A 17232-nucleotide genomic window follows, 5' to 3' on the forward strand; every position below is an offset into this window, starting at 1 on the left:
GAATCGCAACTCCGCTCGACGAGCACGAGAAAGGAGGAGGGAGCGGGCGCAGCACGGCCGAAGCAGGTGGCCTCCCGCAGCCAATAGGATGGCGGCCCTGCTGACGGCGCCGGCTCTATTGTGCGGACTGTGCTGCGCTTCCGGGAGCTCAGAACCTCCCCCATTGGTTTAGCCACCGAGCCTCAGGAAAGGCTGCCAATGGAAGGCTGATTCTGCTCGAGATGAGCCAATCAGAGGGCGTGCTATCCTTGATCCCGGCCGGCACGGAGTCGGTGGCTGCCAGACGTGAGGGCTCTGCCACGTCTGCGGGTCGGGCCGAGCTTCGCGCTGCCGGCAGCTGCGGGGACATGGCGGCCGAGCTGAGCTGAGCTCCGGGTGGGGCGGCTGGAGGGACATGGCGGCGCTGCGGGCCGCCCTGCTGGGTGCCCTGCTGGGATGCACGGCAGCGGCCCTCATCCCCTTGGCCGACGTGAAGGTGGAGGTGCTGCATAAACCCTTCCTGTGCCACCGCAGGACCAAGTGGGGGGACCTGATGCTGGTGCACTACGAGGGATTCCTGCAGAGCGACGGATCCATGTTCCATTCCACGTGAGTCTGCACGGGGTCCTCTTGCACAACTTAGATAAGAGCTTTGGTATCGCCTCAACGCAAAAAGCCAGCAAGCTTGCATCTGAGAGACACTGCTGCCTTTTAGGTTCTGATGTGCTTTACCTGTCCCGGCCCAGACGCATGGCATTCAGAGGGCAATAGCAATGCAAAGCCCTTGTTGTTAATGGTGCCTTTCCTGGAAAGCAATGGGCTGCTAACAGTGCTAGGTGGCGAAATGCCCAGGGGTCTGAAATCTGCTTTGTAGAACTCGTTTGAAGTAGCATCCAAAAGAGACAATGTCCTGCACGTTCACGGTCTTGCAGATGTAAACTAAAATCTCGCTCGTTTTCTCTTGTAGTTAACCCGCCTCTCTCAAAGGAGTCGTAGTGACCCTTTACGTTTCCGCTGCTGACTAACTCCTGTAAGTGCTCTTATGTCGTGTTCGGTGCCTTTCCAGCATGGTGAGGAAACGGAGCTTTGGGCTGTAGTTAAAACTCTGTGCCTGTCAATAGAGTGGAATTGGTTGTGTAGTACCACCTGGTTACCTTTGAAAAGGGGGGTTGTCTGGCTGCTCTGTGTGTTCTGCATGCATTTCTTTCTCATTTCTTTCTCATTTTCTAGCCATCTGTTGTGTAGTCGTTTTTTCTTCTACTGGCTTATTCAGAAGAGTTGTGACCGACTCTTCTAAGCATGTTACGAAGTTTATTGCAGTCGTGGCCAAGCTGATTTGTGACTTACGAAGAACATACGCAGCCTTGAACTTAACTTCCAAACATGAATGCTCTTCTAGTCTAATTAGTTTCAAAGTAAAACGAACGATCAGGAAAGTGAAGATGAGGATCCAGGTTGCTCAGCACTGCTATGAGTGCACTCTGTATGAGCTGTTTCATTCCTTTGCAGTTCTTAAGGCACCTTGTCATGCAAGACATAACTTCTAAGGACTTGAAAAGTTTACAACTTTCATTTAAGAAAAGCCAAGATACCGTATAGGCTTTTATTTACACGCCCCTTATGGAACTTGCTGTTTAAAGACTAAGTGTTTTATTCCGTTCTTTTCCAGTCACAAACATAACAATGGCCATCCTATGTGGTTTACACTTGGCATAAGAGAAGCCATCAAAGGCTGGGACAAAGGTTTGAAGGACATGTGTGTGGGAGAGAAGCGGAAGCTAACTATTCCACCAGCCCTTGCTTATGGAAAAGAAGGGAAAGGTAAAACGTCTGAACTCCTTCCCTTGATTTAATTCTTTTCGATCTCTATTAACTTTACAGTTTTTGACCAAAGAGGTTAGCAAACTTTCCATGTTGATATCGCTAATTAAGGGAAATAATTGGAGTGGGATGCTCTTTCTGGAAAACTCGTTTTCTGCAGAAAATACTCATTAAGTGTCTTAAGTGGTGAGTGGAAGCAGCAAGGAATTCATGGCAGCAGCTGTCTGTACACTCTTAGTGTTGCTGAGCTCAGCAGTGCTTTATTATTTATTTTCAGTTGAGCTCGAAGTGGTTACTTGTAGTTAATGCTTTGGCTGTTGTGGTCCTAATTCCATGACTGTGCATGTGCAAGCATTATTCTTCTTTTGTGGGTTCTTTTAAGAAGCTGAAGAAGCTCCAGTTCTGCTGGTCGTCCTCTCATGGTCTTAAATGTTACAGTGAAAACTCACCATTTATTTCTTCATTTCTCTTCGTTCTTTCCATCTTATAGCTTTGGGCAGCTGCGCCTGTTACCCAATATAAGATATGTGGGAACATTAGCAGGCAAGCTGATATCTACCAAAAACGTACTGAATGATGTGCAGGTAGATAAAAGCATGGCTTGTAATGTTTTCTCTCAACCTTGTGTGCTGTACTTTTCTCCCCTTTTGAACGTTTTCAGACAGACCCCTCTTTTAATGAGAAGGTCAAGACTGGAATGTGTGGTTAAGTGAGTGACAAGTTTAAACGATGCTGGAATGTTACTTTTTCTGCTTTATGCGGGGCACTGCTGTACATTTATTTTCCCTACTAAAAATTACTAAATGCTTTAGAGCTCACCTGATAATTACAAGCCTAATTGCCTTGTCTGAAGGCTAAGTGTAGTGCTTTACATATTAAAAGCTTGCAAGCCCCACTTGTGTATTTAATACAAGAAGGCTGAACTAGTAAACACTGCTAGATGCTGTAAGGAACAGCCTGCTTTAGGAAAACATTGAACTATTAGAACGTAATTGTGTTGCTGTGCTGACAGAATTCCATTTTCATCATGCCTTCTACCGAACACACAGGAGGTCATTAGCATCCCACCTGGTACCTTTATTTCTCTCTGCACTGAATGATGAGTCACGTGCCTTATTCTGCAACCCTCAGGGAAAAAAAAAAAATGACCTATGTTCCAAACCCCATGCAGGCCACCATGGCCTGTATTTCCAGTAGGTTCTGTATGTTTATTCATCCCAGAGATCTATAAGCTTGTTAAGTGTACTCTGTAGCAACAAATTTCACAGCTCCCTAACAGTAAGTAAGGTTTAATTTTCTCCTTATTGTTTTGAGGCACGCAAGTATTTTTGGGGTGCTTCTATCTGATATAGAAATAGAGAGAGGTTAAATAGGACCAGATATCAGAGGAGCAGAGTTCAGTGCTGAATAGTCTTTGACAGTAGTGTCAGCCCTTAGTGTGAGGTTGTATCATGCTGCTGAAAAAGCCAGAGACTGATAAACTCCAGGGATGGTAGCAGCGAAATGTTCTCTGCCACCGTCAGAAAATTATTATTGTATTGACTTGCATCAAAATAGGATGATGTTAATAATCTTATGAGCAGGCTTATGTGGCCAGCTTCTGCTGTGTGTTGGGAAATAGGTCAGTGCTTTTTGTGCCACAGTTCAGAGACAGCTGCAGGAAATTGACAGCATAGCTGACCTTCTGCTTTTCTTGTCAAGATGTGGCAGAATACCACGTACGGAGGTAGCATTCAGTCCATCTGATGCACTACATTCTTTATGGTCTATTTCACTGCTTTCTGCTTAGACTCTGTCTAGCTCTATGTATGAAAAAGTGGTTCAAGAACCTTGTCTCATAAGTCTGTGATGGCAGTTACCGAACAGGGACTCACAAGAATGCATGCCAGCCTCCAACAATGCTGGTTCCATGTGAAGTTGCACATGTGCTGCAAGGGCTGCTCAGGGTCTGAGCTACTATCTAGTGTGCTCATCGCTGTTACAGATGCTTATTCATTTTGGCTCAAAATGCAGGATGCTTTGAAATAGTGGGATTAGCAGGACATTACTTTGAGGCGTGTGGCTTTTATGGTGCGTTGAATGAGTATCTTTCTAACTTCTGTGTTTAACCTTCTATGCAGGAAAAATTCCACCTGAGAGCACACTGATCTTCAATATTGACCTTCTAGAAATTAGGAATGGACCCAGATCACATGAGTCATTTCAGGAGATGGATCTTAATGATGACTGGAGGCTGTCCAAGCAAGAGGTGAGTGGGTTACTTTTCTTGCAAGCAAATTTAACAGAATTATGTAATAAAAATGAAATGATAAGGTAATTCTAGGAGGCGTAGCTTTCACTAAAACTAAGCTGAAGGTGCACAGCTATGCTGCACCAAACTAAGCCTTGGATCTTGAACTGCTGAATTGAGGAGCTTACAAGTGGACATTGCAAGTTGAGGCATAGGTGTGTGATGGAAGCGTGCCCCACGCTTATGGAAAGCCCGATGAAGTAAAACGTCTTAGAAATAAAACTTCAGGGATTTTTTTGAGTTAGTTGCTGCTTCACTAATAAACTGGTTTTGGAAGATCGCCTACTGTAGAGCAGTCCTGTTTTGTAGCTTTCACTGCCTGAGGAACACTTATGGAGCACAATTCTGCATTATTCTTCTGGTTGCCTCTTATTTTTGGACTTCTGCTTTTAAAGTGTGTGGATGCTACCCATGAGAAGTCAGGATAAACCACTAAGTTCATAGGATCACCAAGGTTGGGAAAGATCTCCAAGATTATCTAGTCCAACTGTCCACCCACCACCAATATTTCCCCATTAAACCATGTCCCTTAGTATTACATTTAAACATTTATTGAGCATTGCCCTCTCAGGGCAGCCTGTTTTCACTCCTTCCTTTTATTTGGGACTTGTTTAGTTTGCTAGTCCCTAGAAGAGTGATCTTTTGTAATGCACAGCAGCTCGGCAGTGTCAGTGTTTCAGACATGCATATTAGAAACATGAGTAATGACCATGACACAGACTAGAATGTGAAATGAATAAAACAGACCAGAAATGTGACCCATTTATCTTCCTGTTAACACTCCAATATTGCAGCTTCTGTTAAACAGGTTCTATCTGTTAAAAAGAGGGGTGTGTTGCTATTAATATTCTGATAGAAAGCTTTGTGATTTAGAACATTTAGGCTCTTGGTAGGTAAACTCAGTAAAAATTGCTTGCCATTAATAAATGGCTTTGTGTATGTAACTGTTCCAGTGCTCCATTCATAAGCCGCCTTGAGCCTATTTGCCCTCCAAAACCTTGAGTTTTCTAGTAATGCATCATAATGTGTTGCTGTTGGAATAGTAAATGCAAAGATTATGGAGAGATTTCTGTATCATTTTGGGGTTAATGTTTGATTTTACATCTGTTAGTTTGGTGAATTGCTAAGACATGTGAGAATGCTGTTTTAGTTTCTGACCAATTGGTAGCCAGAATTTCTGATGATCTGTTTATACTTTACTATATAGACATCAGATGATGTTCTTTCCTGGCATAGTTTTCAGTCAAATACAATAAAGCTGTGGCAACTAGTTTGCTAGCTTTATTTTCTCTTTCATCACCAAACAGGGCCAGAGAATCTAGTTAGACAAGTTTTATTCTGTTGGTGGCATAGGAAGAAAGTTATCTATCAATAATTTAATACTACATACCATAGTAGCTCAGTCTCTTACACTCCAGTAATCAATTACTTTCTTACATACTAAGATATTAACTCTTACCTTTTGTTTAATAGGTGAAAATTTACCTGAAGAAAGAATTTGAGAAGCATGGAGCAGTGGTAAATGACACCCAGCACGATGTTTTGGTTGAAGACATTTTTGATAAAGAAGATGAAGACAGTGATGGGTTTATATCTGCAAGGGAATTCACATACAAGCATGACGAGCTGTAGAAAAGGGTGACATAATTTTTTTGACACAAATGGCAATGACTTAGACTGTCTGGTTCTCTTGTCGTCTTGATTCCAAGGTTTGGAGCTGACAGCTGCCATGGGCGGAAAAGAAATGACAAAAAAACAAACCCATGCTGTTTTTTTTATATTAAAAGAGAATTTCTGTTCTTTATGTAATTAGAAAAAGAAATGTTGAACTACTTGTAAGTTTGAAATTGTACTTAATGTTGTGCAATGGAGACTTGCACACTTGGTGTTTTTTAATTTTGTATTAACTTATTTTTTTAGAAATGAAACGAGGTTTCCAGTTATCGAACAACTTGAAAATCAAAATCCAGTACAGTGCTTTTATGTGCTTTATTTCTTCAGATCACGTTCAGTGGCTTTTACATATGACTTCTGGTCTGACTTAATCAATTATTTGACCTTCTTTCTTATATGTTGCTGCTTGTAAAGCAGCGTGCTGGCCTTGCTTGTTTTCTGCAGATTTTGGAAAGTTATACTAGAAAGCATCAGCACCTCATATGACAACTGAGAAACCGGTACAGAGCTGAATGAGAAGAATGGCTGTCCTATGGTGATTCTGCTTCTCTAAAGGGAGAATACCAAAATAACTGTTTGCATCACTAAAGAAAGAAATGTAACAGACAAAGCAGGAGTCAAATATTTGACTTTCTCATTTTCATATTGGCACCGTTCTAGAAAATAATGTACTGTTTTCCAAATAGCAGTTTTGTTGTTCTGCAGAGGTAATGTCCTTCATTTCTTTACATGTGTTGCTTTTGAAACAGATTTTTGTGTTTGCAAAAAGATTACGCCGTTTTTGCCTCAGGTTTTGAGAGGCATCTATTTCTCCCCATTCTCAGAAAGGAAGGAGCATGCTAACATGAAGGTCAGTATGTCCTGAGGAACACTCTGTGTTGCTTGCCAGCTTTGCTACTGTCTGAATTGTAGAACTTGTCTTATTTTTTGCACCTTTGCTGTATTTTCACAGGTAGAAAAAATGTTATTTGAGTCTTAAGTAATAAAGTGACCTTTTTAGAAAAATAGAGGTGTGAGGTAAATGTTCTGCTGCTGCATCTTTATTGGTGGGGATGATGAGGATTTCAACTCCCTCTTGAAAAGGGTATGAACCCTCTTTAGAGAGGAAGAAGCTTAGCCATCATCCGTGGGCCTCAATGAGTGGATGAGGTATCTCTTGGAAGGAATTAGCCTTTACTCTGCCAGCTCTAAAATGGGTTTTTGAACAGAATACTTGGATTTAAAAATACTGGCCTAGGGATATGAGGTAAACCAAGTTGTGTAAAATCAGTATTGCTGCATTGTGCCAACTGGGGGGCTGTGCACTCCAAATTGTCTATTAGCGTGCTGAAAATTTTCTCTGCAATCTAGTGTTGCATGTAAGCATTGGAAGGTTGCTTTATTATAGTTGGGCTACTTATGTACAGCAAGGATTTCTGTGCAGTGAATGTGTTATGTGAAGATATGAAAGGGTGAAGTTCTTGTGTTCTTGCATGTGATATTTTATGACCTGTGGCTCATGTCCAGCTTCTTGTCCACCAGGACCCCCAGGTCTTCTGCAGGGCTGCTCTCTAGGAGATCTTCCCCCAGTCTGTATCAATATCTGGGAGTGCCCTGGCTTAAGTGCAGCACCCTGCACTTGGCCTTATTGAACCTCATTAGGTTTTCACGGGCCCACTTTCTCCAGCCTGTCTACTTCTTCACATTGATTTGGTGTGCTATGCATAGATTTATGCAGAGTGAATGGGTTTTAATGCTTTTCTTGGTAGCTATGTTACGTTTCTGAAATTGAACTTAAATTCTTTTTAAAAGTGCAGAATCAGCAGCAGACTTAAGAAGCTGCTACAACTTCATTACCATTTGCTATCATTCAAATCCCTCTGTGAAAATGAAGAGATTTCTTAGGAAACAACTCTGCCTGTCTTACCCTCAGCTGCATCTGGTTGTTAATCCCTGGGGTGTTGATGCTGCAGTGTCAGCAGGAGCCAGCTAGATACCTACAGGAGAGCAGAGATGAGCAGCTGCTCCTCCTCTGATGGGAGGAGGGGGATTGGAACTTGTGCTCAGCAACTGGCTGATTTAGATGGTTTAACAGTGTTGAGCATGTGCTGGATTATTCCTCTTGCAGCCTGTAGCCTTCTTCACACTTTGTTTTCTGGTTATGGAGGGGAACACTTTATTTACTTATTTTACCTACTGTCATTCAGAGCTATGCCCTAGCAATTACAATAGGAGTTGCTGTTTTGTGTACTTCAATGCTCCTTTTATTTGAAAATCCTTGATAAGCAATGCAGTGACACAAGAAGGCTTTTGGCAAAGCTTCAGGAACGACTTTACAGTCTTAAGTGTTTTCTGGAGCTTTCTTCTCTGAAATCAACTGACATGGCAAACGGTGTTGAAGCTAAAGGAAATTGCTTCATTGGGTTTCAAGTCTTTGCTTGACTTATGTCTGTGCTGTCAACAGCGCTTCTGGTATTGAGGTGTTTATGATGGGGTCATAAAACTGCAGTGTGAAGCACATATTGAGCTGCTATGATAATTTATTGTTCATGATGCTAAGAATGAAAATGATCCATGGCGTCTTTGGGAATTCCACGTAAAAATAGGTCAACCGTTAAATTTGTTTTGTTTTGTTTGTGGGTTCTACTCTAACCACAAAGTTTAATTCACACTTTCAAGGTTCATTAAAGAATATTCAGAATAGTTATTCTGAGTTTAATATCATCTTAAAAGCTCCCCAGCCTCACTGTAAAGCTTTTGCAGAAACAAACCATGAAATAAACCTAAAACAGAGCCTTCTTATTTTCATATAATCCTGGATAATTTTAGCTTTTCCTGAAAGCCAATCCTAGTGCTTACGTTCTGTGCCCTACTTTTCTCCTGGTGTGTAGGAAAAACAACTGTGACATAATAATGATCATTCTGTAGCTCTTCTGCTTCTGTTGTTATATCTGTGCCTGATTGTGTCCTCAGTTCTACTCAAGGAAGGTAACTGAGAAGCTCAGCAAGAAGCTGCAGGGACAAATACATCCATCCTTAGCTTTCCCAACCTGCAGGGAGCTCAGATGGGAAATGCCTCTTTCATTGCATAATTTGCATCCCCAAACTTCCATTCTTCAGTTCTGAAAGTAGAGTGGTTTAGGTTTTGCTTGGTTTGAAAGCCTTGTGGTATTTTCTATCTTGAATGATTCTTAAATAAAACAAACAAACAACAAGTAGGAGCTTAATTTAGCTGAGAAATTTGCCACTGTGTGATAAACTGGAACTTCAGCGTGTGAGGCAAATAATTCTGTGCAAGGTTTCTGAATACTCTGTGCTTGACTGAGAGTGAGAGTTCGCCCAGGGGGATGCATCCTCTACTAGAGCTTACATTAACAACTTGCTGGCTTATTATTTACTAAATGAAATCCCTTTTGTAATGTTAGTAACACATCATGTATGTGGGAGGGATTTTAAGCATATGTGCTCTGTATTCCTTAGCTCTGTCCTCGTCTCATTTCCTGCAATGGGGCTACAAGGGCTGGACTGAGCCACAAGTGGAAACCAGGGAAAATGATGTTCTGGAGCTTCTGCACATGTTTGCATGTTTGTTGTGGGGTGGTTGGTTTGTTTTCTTTTAATTGCTCTGCATCTTGACTAAGTGAACACTGAACAAAAGCACTTCAAAAATATATTAGGATTTATTTGACTGCTGAAATCTGGTGTTGCCAACTCTTCAGAGCTCCTCAACTCTCCTTTATGCTTTCCTTTAATTCAAATTTCTGAGTCTGGTCCTACCACTGAGAGCTGCTCTTTGTATTAGGTACGATGCTTCTCATTTCTAGTTTGTGTTGTGACCTGCTTAAGGAGATTAAATGACGCAGGAGAATTGATTTCTCATCTGAGAGTCAGACTGGAAGCATTAAATCAATTCTGTCCTCTTACATTTTGTTGCCATTGAAATTTCTTTAAAGGAGCTGATGTTTTTTCTTTCCCAGAGTAATAAAATAGGTAATACCCATCTCTTTTGCACATGTGGCTTGCTGCCTCTCTGCAAGTAAACAGCACAGCTTAGCTCTGGTCTCTAATCTGCTGGGCTATGCTTTTAGAGAACAGGCTTTCATTCCATAAATGCAAAGCAAAATGTTATTAGTGACTCTGTGTCCAACTCTGGGTATGGAATCCATATATTTATACCTAACAGACTAACAGTAGCTTAAAGAAAACCCTGACTTTCTGGATTACTCTTAGCAGCTCTGATGAAAATACTGTTTTGTGCTCCTTCCTTTTAACGGAAGGATGCAAATGCAAATTGTTACTATTATTCCAGCCCTTAGAAGAGCACATGCCATCTTGTACTCATTGCTATTGTCACTGGTAATAGTTGGATTAAAGCCTGGGAAACAGAAACAGCCAGTGTTAGTTAATTTGGTAGCAAGTCCTGCTTATAACAGGGCTTTACAGCCTCAAGTTGCCATTCATTCAGCAGTGGGGCAGCATGAAGGCAGCCTTAACCTCTGCACCTTGCCTTTTCAGTAGGCAGCTGTGGGAGAGCAGTACAGAAGCAATGATGTCTCTAGATAACTAGCTGAAGTGCTACCAGCCAGGTCCGGCTGTCACACTGCTGCCTTAGGGTGTAAAGCTGAGCACAAGCCTGGGGAAAATACCAGAGCCCTGGCAATGTTGGGGGGGGGGAAATAGAATAGAAAGTAGAAAGGCAGGGGGACAGTTTGTGTATGCAATGGTGAACAGCGGTTGCTGACACATCTTTGACTTGTAAGTGTACTCGGCAGACCTGTTGCTGTGGTAACTAATCAGAAAACTAACCTGCTCCAAGTGAGTGCTGTTTGCACTGCACCAGATGGCTCATCCATCACGTAGTGGCATTTTCTGTCCCTTTCGTTACTGTTCAATCTTTAAGTGCTGTGATTTAATTTGCAGCAATTTAGACACAAATTATTCAGATATGTGATACTCTAATATGTGTTACAAAGCCGCTTGGGTGGGTGCAACCAAAGATCTACTATTTAGATAATGGTGAATGGTAACTCACCTATGAAGTGTGTAGGCCTAGAGTTTTTCTAAGTCAATAATAATAAATATATCTCATGATAACTTCAGAATTATGGAAATAATTACGCTGTCACAGATTATTATACAGGTTATTATTATTATATATTGTAAACGTTCTGGTTTTCCTGTGCTAAAAATTAAGTGATAGACTGATGCTTTTTTGATATAAATCCAGTCATCAGTCCAGGAAAAGGCAACCTTCTTGAATGGGTGTTTAGTTGTGTAGTTCAGTGCTGAGTCTGACAGGTCTCTAGACATTAAGCATGCCCTGAATCCTTGTGGTGTGCTGACTTCTTCTGCCCCCGTGACTCTGGTTAGCAGTTGTGCTTTGTTATATCACTTCTGCAATGGAGAAATGAATTACTTTCTGTGTGCATGAGTAAGAACTGGGCATCTAAGCATACCATTGTGCCTGTGATGGCATCTTATGTACAGCTGTGGGCATTTACATAGCTTAATCTTCAATGGTGTAATTGGATAAAGGGGGTGCACCCAGGATTTCTCCTATCTTTGTAATTCAAACAATCACTGAGCCCAGCAGATGGGATCTCTGTATCAGAATAATGCACCTGCCACACTCTGTCTTTGTTATGGACAGAACTACCATTAATGTGGAAGAAGTGCAATCTGCACCAACCTCCTTACTATAAAAAAGAAACCAACACCCAAGTGCTGTTGATAATTTCTGCTCTTTTAATTTGCGTTATGGCATCACAAAATCATAGCTCATCTGAATTTGCTGACCTATGGTATGACTGTTATCCTAAGGGCTTCAGGGTTTTTGTCAGCGTTGCATGGAGTTTTATGCACTTAGGAGGATTTTTGTTTCTGTTATTCACTGCAAGTGGAGTCCATTAAGTTTAGTGGAATTTAAGGCTACAGGTGGTCTTTTTTGTGTTGCATTTTTTACATATCCATAAATTCTGATATCATTATATTAAATGCGATGAACAAAAAATAGATGAACATTATGGCTTTGTCCTAACCATAATAGTTTTGTGCTCTTTGTTTATGCAACAGTCTCCACTCAAAGGTTTCAAAAGATGCAGCTGTAACCAAAAGCTCACTCCATTTCATTCTCCCCAATTCATTTATGAGGCAGTTTAATTGCCATGAGGTTAACAAGCTGTAGGCTTATGGCAGAACAGCTCTCCTGATTGCCGGGACTGTGCTCTAACCACTCATCCTTGCTGCTTTACGCAGTTCATGACAGCTTACACAGAAAAGAAGTATCAAGGATTTCTGTGTAGCCAGTGTTCAGTCATTCAGTAGACAGTCTAATAATTCTTAGATAGATTATACTCAGCCATAATCATCTCTAGAGTAATTAGGAGAACAGACTTAGTCATGTAAGTGAGCATAATACAGGCAATGTAAGGGGTGTGTTATAGGATATAATTTAGAATTCCTTTTAAATTGTACCTGCTCTTTTCTTTCTATCTTTCTCCTTCTGAGAAGCAAGCTGTGACGTGGTTCATCCCTGATGTAATTCCAGAGCAAGGAATTTGGGTTGTTATGTTTAAGTGAAATCATTACAATTAAACTGGTGTGAACTCCTCAGCTTCTCAGTATTGATTCAAGCAATTCAAATCACCTTCCAGTCAGATATTTCAAGTAGGAGGTATCCAGCCTTTTTTTCCATCACACAACACCTTCAACTGTAATTCTGATTACAGCAAACAGATCAGCACAGGAAATCAAAGGTCTTATCTAAAATACACAACAGAAGACCTTTGGAGTATTAAGAGCTCCGTGAAGCTATAGATCAGCCCTGTGTTTTAATGAAGAGTATTAAGCCTAAGTGGTGACTTCTGTATTAGTCTCTATTCAGGTTGCTGAATGCAAAGTGCAGATGGCACAGCATTTTTAATTCACTGAGACTTCAACTGTGAACAGCAATTATTCTATTTATTAATTTTTTTTTGTTACTAATGAAGATGCAGCTTCTGGTCTGCAATGGTATCCAGAGCTCACCCATATTTTCTGAACCCATGCAGTCTCACGGATCCACGTTGTTTGAGGCAGTGAGAGGAAATTACTGTCTCCATATATGGTTCCAGAGTTTTTCCTTCTAAGTTGTTTTTTCATGCGAGGTTCTGTATGCAGAACCTGTCTGCCTTTTCATTTTTCCTTTATATTAAACTAGATCTAGTGGTCTACTGAGCAGTGTGATATTCAGGTGTCTCAATTCCCACCTTGTAGAGGCGAGTGACTTGTACTGTTGGAAGCGACTGCTGGTCCTATGACTTTTGTGGTGATCCATCCTGCAGGTCTGTTAGGCCAACCTGGACCATATTAATGATTCTGGCCACTGACAAGTGATAGGATGTGCTTTAGCATGGGGAATGGGCTAGACGAGCTCCAGAGGTGTCTTCCAACCCCTATTATACTGTGAAATGTGCTGAGGAATCCAGCTCTGACCACAGAATCACAGAATGACCCGGATTGGAAGGGACCTCAAGGATCATGTAGTTCCAACCCCCCTGCCTGGCAGGGCCACCAAACATACACATTGACTAGAACAGGTTGCCCAGGGCCCCGTCCAACCTGGTCTTGAACACCTCCAAGGACGGGGCATCCACAACCTCCCTGGGCAGCCTGTTCCAGGGCCTAACCACTCTCCTAGTGAAGAACTTCCCCTTAACATCCAACCTAAATCTTCCCTAGGGAGCACATCATGACAAGTTCCTTCCCCCAAGAGGGATGGATGCTCATGGCCACGGAGCTGGCAAGTTCTTGGGGTGGAGCGGTGCCACATCCCTTGAGGCCAGTTGAGAAGCTCTGATCTCAGGGCCATCCTCCCATCTTCACCCAGTCTGGAGGTCACACGAAGATCGAGGACGTGTGGGCCACTCTGTGCCCAAACGCGGCCACCTCTTCCCCGCATTGTGGGGCCGCACAACCACCGCGTCCTCCGCAGCGCCGCAGCGGCCGGGACTCGCGGCGCGGAGCGGTTCGGGAGGCGGCTGCGCACGCAGGGAAGGGGGGAGACCGGCAGGGGCCGCCGCCAGCGCCGGGCTGAGGGCAGAGCAGCGCAGCTCCAGGTGCGTAACGGTGCGGGATCGCCGCGGGCAGCGCTCGATGCAGCGGGCGGCGGTGGGCAGCGAGCTGCTGGGTGCGGCGGGTGGGAGGGATGGAGGCGGCGGGGCCGCTTCCCCGCAGCCCATCGCGGTTCTCCCGTTCCTCGGCGGCTCCGAGCACCTGCCGCGGGGCTGCGGAACATGGCTGCCTCGGCCGCCCCTCGCCACCCCGCTGTCCCCTCGCCCTCCGGTTGATGGCAGGGCTCTCCGGTGCTTGCTTTCCTCAGGCTGCCCTCTCTGCTGGCTGTTTCCCTTCTGCTTTTTAAGCGAGCATTGCTTGCCGTCTCCCCTGTTCCTCTTCCACCTCCTCCCCCCACCCCACTCTCCCCACCCCCCCGTTATGTGAAGGTGCCTTTTCGCGTAGTCACCTTGGAATGTGGCCGCCCCGGTGCCGTTTCCAGGCGCTGCTGCTCTCAGGTGGGTGCACGATGCTCTTGCTGACACAAACGGCTCCGTGCGGTGTCTACAAAGCTTGATTTATGCTGCTCTCCGATTGACCTGCCTTCAATGAAGTCGTTTTCTCCGGTGCCGATAATAAGGGAGGAGAAAAAGGTCTTATTACAGCAGCATGCCAAGCAGAGGGGAGCTTTATTAGGCCCTGAGCCTGTGAGTGAGCATATGTGTAAATCCATCAGTGTGAAAAAATTCCTTAGAGCTGTGGGTGAGCCGTCCAAATGTGTAAAATGTGGAACTTTTAACTGTAGTGATCTTGGAGAAGAGCTTGTGTTGCAGTAGAGTGGGTAAATTCGGTGATGCAAGCTGATTGTGCATGTTCGATTTACTCAGCAGTTCAGGAGGTAATAAGTACATGAACCTGTGAGAAGCTGCATCCATTATAGGCCTTTACCGTTTATGCTGTTGGTCTAAAAGCTGCTATGGATTTAAAGCTCCTCTAAGCATGCAGTTCTGTTCATAACATGCACCCTGGGCCCTCCAAGCAAACAAGCAGAAACCTCAGAGCAAGCCCTGTCATATGTATTTAGGAATTTAGTCTCTCTGAACATGGGATTTCAACCTCGATTCATCTCAAATCTGGTGCAGTAAACTTTCCCAAGCTGTTTAGGTCCCAGGGTTTGCGTGGACAGTCTGAAAACACAGATGTAATACTGAAGCAAATGTAGTGGATGGAAAGAAATCCTTCATTGACGTGAGTAGGGTTTATGTTGCCTAAAACAGCATTTCTGGTGCTTGGAGTTTGAGGTCCTTTTGGAAGATATTTATAACCTTTGTTTTCCTACTACAGTAGGGCACGGTTTAAATTGCATTTGCTTACTCTTGCTGAGTGTATTTTTGGTAGAGGTACTGATTTGTTCCATCCACCCTCTCTTCAAAAGTCAACCACACAGATTGCATGTGGGAAGGTGTGCTAGTTAGTGCTAGAAGCTTCCAGTGAGAATTCCCTTGTTCGTTTTGGACTTAAAGGTTTGTGGAACTGGACGCTGTCCCTGTTGTGTAGTAGCTTTTTCTTCATGTAAAGTCAGTAAACTGAGAAATGGAATGGAACTGGGGTCCTTGCCTGTCACTCAAGGTACCCAGGTGGCTGGCTTCTGCCACAAGGTATTTTATTATGTGGTAACTTTTACAGACTCAGTTGCTATAGCATTGCAACACTTACTCTTGTTTTGAGTTACATTTTAATCAACAATGAGGCTTCCGACAAGGCACTTGGATGCTTTTTATTTTACCCCTTGTTAACACCACGGTGCTGCTAATTTGAAAGGACTGCCAGTCAATGCACATCAGGCAGTTCTGTGTGGAACTGGGCATTCCTTCCTGTGCCAGATCAGGACATCACTGAACAGCACAACTGGATTGTATAAATATGGAGAACTACCCTGATTAAAAACTGTGCAGCAATAACACCATCTCACAATGAACTTCTGTGCTGTGCAAAGATACTTTGGATGCCAGTAAGTCCTGACTACAGTCCCTGCCCAAGTGGCAAAAGCTGAGAACTTGTGCAAGAAAACAAATCCTTTCCCTACCAAAAGAAGAGGCTCAAATATGACCCCAGGTTTCAGGCTGGAATAGCAGCTACAAAAGGAATATAGTTCTGTGTCTGCTTGGAGACTTAATTAAGTGCACTGACATCCACTCAGTGAAGAGCTGGTGGTATAAATAATGAATTTTCCCTTCGTGCACAGCCTGTAATGGAAATGAGATTGAAATCTGTTGTCTTCTGGATGGCTGACCCTAATTTGTTTTTAAATAGAACTAGTTTTTCATCAATGTAATGTGAACTACTTGAGGCAAAAAATAAGATCCCATTTGCTTTTGAAAGATGTCTGCTGTGACAGGATGGTTGAGGGCTTATCAGACAATGAAAATAGGACTGGTTGGTCGGGGGACTGCAAACTTTCTAATGGCTGAGATCTTACCTTATGTTAAGACTGTAAATGCTGAGGAGTTGTGCCAGTATCTCATTTGCTACGTGGATATAAAAAAAATCTAGCAACAGTCTTCAGGATCATCCCAATTTTTCACCACATACGACAGGAGAAATGTTTTCAGTTCCTTTCAGGCCTATGATGTGTTTGTTCAGTAAAATGACTGAAGGGGGTGTGCTCTGTGGGAAAGCTTTGAAATGCAGCTAGATTTTATGCCTGTGTAGGGAACTGCTGCATCTCATAAGTAAGAAAAGTGAAGCTATTGGAAGAAATGGCCATCCCAAACCTCTGGCTAGAAATCTGAGGTTTTGCTCATATCCTCCAAAATGCAGTAATTCCTTCTGATGTTGTTAGTACAAGGAGAGTGACTGACTTGAGAGAGAGAAGTTGAGCTTGGTTTTTCAGCTGCTGCTAACTCCTCTTAGATACCTTTTCAGACAACTGGAGAGACAGATTATCAAAGCTGAGTTACAGTTCTGTAGGATGTGGCAACTTTGAGTGGTAAGTTTGTTGTGTGGTAAGGAAAGAGTCAATCAGACTAATAACGAAACATCCAAACCATAGGAACACACAAAGCTGGCACAGTTCTGTGCTTTATATTCAGGAACAGCCTCTGCTTTTCTAATTTCTTAATGAATGCAACCTTCCCCTTTCCTGGTAAGTCAGTCTTTAAAACTGTCCAAATTGTCCATTTAAAATAGATAAGCTTTCAGCGTGCCCTAAGATGGGAACAATATTATTATTGTGCCTTTCAGATTGCTGTCTTTGTTCTGTGCCTGAAGCTGAATGAATTTTGCTTTTCATTTCTGTTTTTGGAAACCTTGCTTTTCTGCAGGATGCAGAGATCACATGTCTCTGTGCATAAGATGCTAGACTTGATTTGTAATGGAAAGACAAGCTTGTCTCAGGCACAGGAAGCATTTTATTGTGAAGGTTAAAGCATTGGTTCAAAACCAATGGCTAAACTACA

At 43.0% G+C, this 17232-nt stretch overlaps 2 protein-coding genes across 4 annotated transcripts in view; both read left to right on the plus strand.

Annotated features, from left to right (window-relative positions):
• Nucleotides 1-278: 278 nt before the first annotated feature.
• FKBP14 (FKBP prolyl isomerase 14) lies at nt 279-6769 on the plus strand. 2 transcript variants are annotated; one of them, XM_085540545.1, is made up of 5 exons: nt 279-588; nt 947-1009; nt 1649-1800; nt 3921-4048; nt 5564-6769. In XM_085540545.1, exons 3-5 carry the CDS (start codon nt 1674-1676, stop codon nt 5720-5722), a joined length of 414 nt encoding a protein of 137 aa, XP_085396671.1. In that variant the 5' UTR covers nt 279-588; nt 947-1009; nt 1649-1673; the 3' UTR covers nt 5723-6769. The 2 variants fall into 2 exon arrangements, with proteins under 2 accessions (XP_085396671.1, XP_015709201.1); XM_015853715.3 differs by lacking the exon at nt 947-1009.
• Nucleotides 6770-13771: 7002 nt separating this feature from the next.
• The window catches only part of SCRN1 (secernin 1), a 29018-nt gene continuing 25557 nt past the window's right edge, over nt 13772-17232 (plus strand). Inside the window, exon 1 of one of the 2 annotated variants that reach the window (XM_015853805.3) lies at nt 13772-14292. The gene's annotated coding sequence lies outside the window, so the exon portion shown is untranslated. The remainder of the gene's footprint in view (nt 14293-17232) is intronic. The other variant, XM_015853804.3, reaches the window with a different exon arrangement.

This window comes from Coturnix japonica, chromosome 2, assembly GCF_054131305.1.
Source record: "Coturnix japonica strain WE chromosome 2, WE-NBRP24, whole genome shotgun sequence".
NCBI lineage: Eukaryota > Metazoa > Chordata > Aves > Galliformes > Phasianidae > Coturnix > Coturnix japonica.

Excerpts from the sequence above, each read along its gene's own strand:
- FKBP14 (XM_015853715.3), top strand. The coding sequence starts at position 395 with ATGGCGGCGCTGCGGGCCGCCCTGCTGGGTGCCCTGCTGGGATGCACG. Across the intron at positions 589-1,648 it reads GGATCCATGTTCCATTCCAC|TCACAAACATAACAATGGCC; the intron begins GTGAGTCTGCAC and ends GTTCTTTTCCAG. Across the intron at positions 1,801-3,920 it reads TTATGGAAAAGAAGGGAAAG|GAAAAATTCCACCTGAGAGC; the intron begins GTAAAACGTCTG and ends CCTTCTATGCAG.